Source organism: Eimeria mitis, genomic scaffold, assembly GCF_000499745.2.
Source record: "Eimeria mitis Houghton genomic scaffold, Emh_scaff2505, whole genome shotgun sequence".
Classification (NCBI taxonomy): domain Eukaryota; phylum Apicomplexa; class Conoidasida; order Eucoccidiorida; family Eimeriidae; genus Eimeria; species Eimeria mitis.
The window spans coordinates 391-3,220 of record NW_013570846.1 but is presented as its reverse complement, the minus strand read 5'-3'; the positions used below and the strand labels follow the sequence as shown (position 1 = coordinate 3,220).

At 46.9% G+C, this 2,830-nt stretch overlaps 1 protein-coding gene across 1 annotated transcript; it reads right to left on the bottom strand.

Moving 5' to 3' along the window:
- Positions 1–578: 578 nt before the first annotated feature.
- On the bottom strand, positions 579–2,498 carry EMH_0054820 (uncharacterized protein; the record flags this gene model as incomplete). The annotated part of the gene is made up of 5 exons (XM_013497162.1): positions 579–592; positions 692–821; positions 1,200–1,252; positions 1,611–1,717; positions 2,485–2,498. 5 exons carry the CDS (start codon positions 2,496–2,498, stop codon positions 579–581), a joined length of 318 nt encoding a protein of 105 aa, XP_013352616.1.
- Positions 2,499–2,830: the final 332 nt, after the last annotated feature.

The following is a 2,830-nucleotide window of genomic DNA, read 5'->3' as shown; positions in this document are numbered from 1 at the left end:
ATCATCATTAAAATTAGGGTTTAGGGTTTGTTGTTTAAATATATGGGGGGCAAAACACTCAAATAAATGAGAAGGAAATTCAGAGAAGTCGACGGCGCCACGCGTGCCTGAGGTGTACATACACCCCAAATCTCCTAAACCCTAAACCCTAAACCCTAAACCCTAAACCCTAAACCCTCGAAATTTCTATCATAAAACTGAAAACCCTAAACCCTAGCGATTGATTGAATATATTGAGGAGGAGTTTCTGTCTGTTTACATTAGTTACTTAGAGCTCAGAATGAAGGGTTTAGGGTTTAGGGTTTAGGGTTTAGGGTTTAGGGTTTAGGGTTTAGGGTTTTGCCTGATAGATGCTGCAACTCTGTCTGAGATAAAAGGCCGTGCAGCACGTGGCCGAGCTCATGCAAAAGATGAATGCTTTCTTCTTTTGTTAGTTTACATTCCTTCAATAGAGAATAAGCAACGCCAGCATCACCACCTGCAAACCCTAAACCCTAAACCCTAAACCCTAAACCCTAAACCCTNTAAACCCTAAACCCTAAACCCTGAAAGTCTAAACCCTATAAACATAGTAGACCCTAAACGTCGAACCCTAAACACAACCCCAACACCCTAAACCCTAAACCATAAACCCTCAATCTAACGATTAACCCTAAACCCTAAACCCTAAACCCTAAACCCTAAACCCTACCTTTATCGAAACTATAAAAGCGGGCTGGGGGTTCAAAGTTAGAAACCAAAGCGCAGCAGGGGGTTTGCCTCAGGCTGCCTTTCTCCTCAACAACGCATGCACGAGTCAGGGGGCCCCCCAGCTCCCACCCCTGAACCCAAACCACCGCAAACCCTAAACCCTAAACCCTAAACCCTAAACCCTAGATTCAAGGGTCTTAGCATCAAACGCGAAAAGTTTATAAGTAAACCCTCATCCATAAACCCTAAACCCTAAACCCTTGAATCTAAACCCTATCACAGAATCTTAAAAACTAACCCCTAAACCCTTCCTTCTCCACCAAAACCCCAAACCCTAAACCCTAAACCCTAAACCCTAAACCCTCTAAACCCTCTAAACCCTCTACCTGCTGCAAAGGATAATTCATTTTCTTTGAACCTCTAATAGTAAACTGCGCCAGCAGCCTTGTCTTCTCTTTACGCGCCCAAAGGTCAACATATAAATCTCCCCTGGGGGCCCCCCCCCGAACCCTCTCTATTGGATGCAACTCAAACTTCAAAACACTCCAGTGCCAAGTCTCGCCTGCAACAAAACCCTAAACCCTAAACCCTAAACCCTAAACCCTCGCGTACCTGGAGCAGGATGAATAAACCCCTAAACTCTAAACCCTAGACCCTAAACCCTAAACCCTCGTGTGCCCGGAGCAGGAGAAACAAACCCCTAAACCGCAGCCCCTAAAGCCCTAAACCCTAAACCCTAAACCCTAAACCCTAAACCCTCGCCTACCCGGAGCAGGAGAAACAAACCCCTAAACCCCAGCCCCTAAAACCCTAAACCCTAAACCCTAAACCCTCGCGTACCCGGAGCAGGACGAAAAAAACCCTAAACCCCAGCCCCTAAACCCTAAACCCTAAACCCTAAACCCTAAACCCTCGCGTACCCGGAGCAGGAGAAACCGGGACAAGAGTAAACCCGGTGAGGCGCTCCACTATCTCAACGGCCCTTCGCCAGATCGTTTCAAGCGGCAGCCGCAGCGGCTGAACAGGCCTGAACGCAAACCCTAAACCCTAAACCCTAAACCCTAAACCCTAAAACTTAGATTGTAAGGAGTTGGGGTTTTAAGAATCCTATTGTAGAAATAAAATGTGATTTGGTATGGTAGATTTTCAGAGGGTTTAGGATTTAGGGTTTAGGGTTTAGGGTTTAGGGTTTTGCTTGAGTAGCGTTGATGCAAGGGTTTAGATAAAAGTGTTTGATGTGTGTGTGTTTGATCTACTATCCTCCTTTCTAGGGTTTAGGTTCTAGGGTTTAGGGTTTAGGGTTTAGGGTTTAGGGTTTAGGGTCTAGGCTTTAGGGTCTAGGCTTTAGGGTCTAGGGTTTAGGGTCTAGGGTTTAGGGTTTAGGGTTTAGGGTTTGCCTGTTGGCTCTGTGTTTGGCTTGATAGCACTCCATTAAGAAGGGTATATCGTGTGGTTGTAGGGAGAGAGAAACCCCAAAAGAAGGAGACAGAGACTGAGCTGTATTTTTTAGGGTTTTCATTTCCTTTTCTATTTTCTCCTGTATATACATACACCACAAACCCTACATATATTTCAACTCGCTTTTATTACATACACAAATTACGGTTTAGGGTCTAGGGTTTAGGGTTTAGGGTTTAGGGTTTAGGGTTTAGGGTTTAGGGTTTTCACGCACCTCCAGAGCCAACTCAACTCTCTCTAAGAAAGTATTCACAGCATCAGGCGTCCGCAGGATACCCTCTCTAAACCCTCAAACACAAACCCTAAACCCTAAACCCTAAACCCTAAACCCTAAACCCTAAAGGGGGCATTTGGCTCTGCTGCAAACCCAGCGGCAGGTGCAGCAACCGGAACGACGATCGATTCAGCAGCAGCAGCAGCAGCAGCAGCAGCAGCAGCAGCAACGCCAATAGCAGCAACACCACCAACAGCGGCACCGGCAACACCGCCAGAGGCAACAACAACAGCAGCAGCAACAACAACAGCAGCAGCAGCAGCAGCAACAACAACAGCAGCAGCAGCAGCAGCAACACCAGCAGCAGCAACACCAGCACAACTACACCACCAGCAGCACCACAACCAGCACCACTACCACCACCACCACCACCACCAACATCACCACCAACACCACCAACAATAGCAG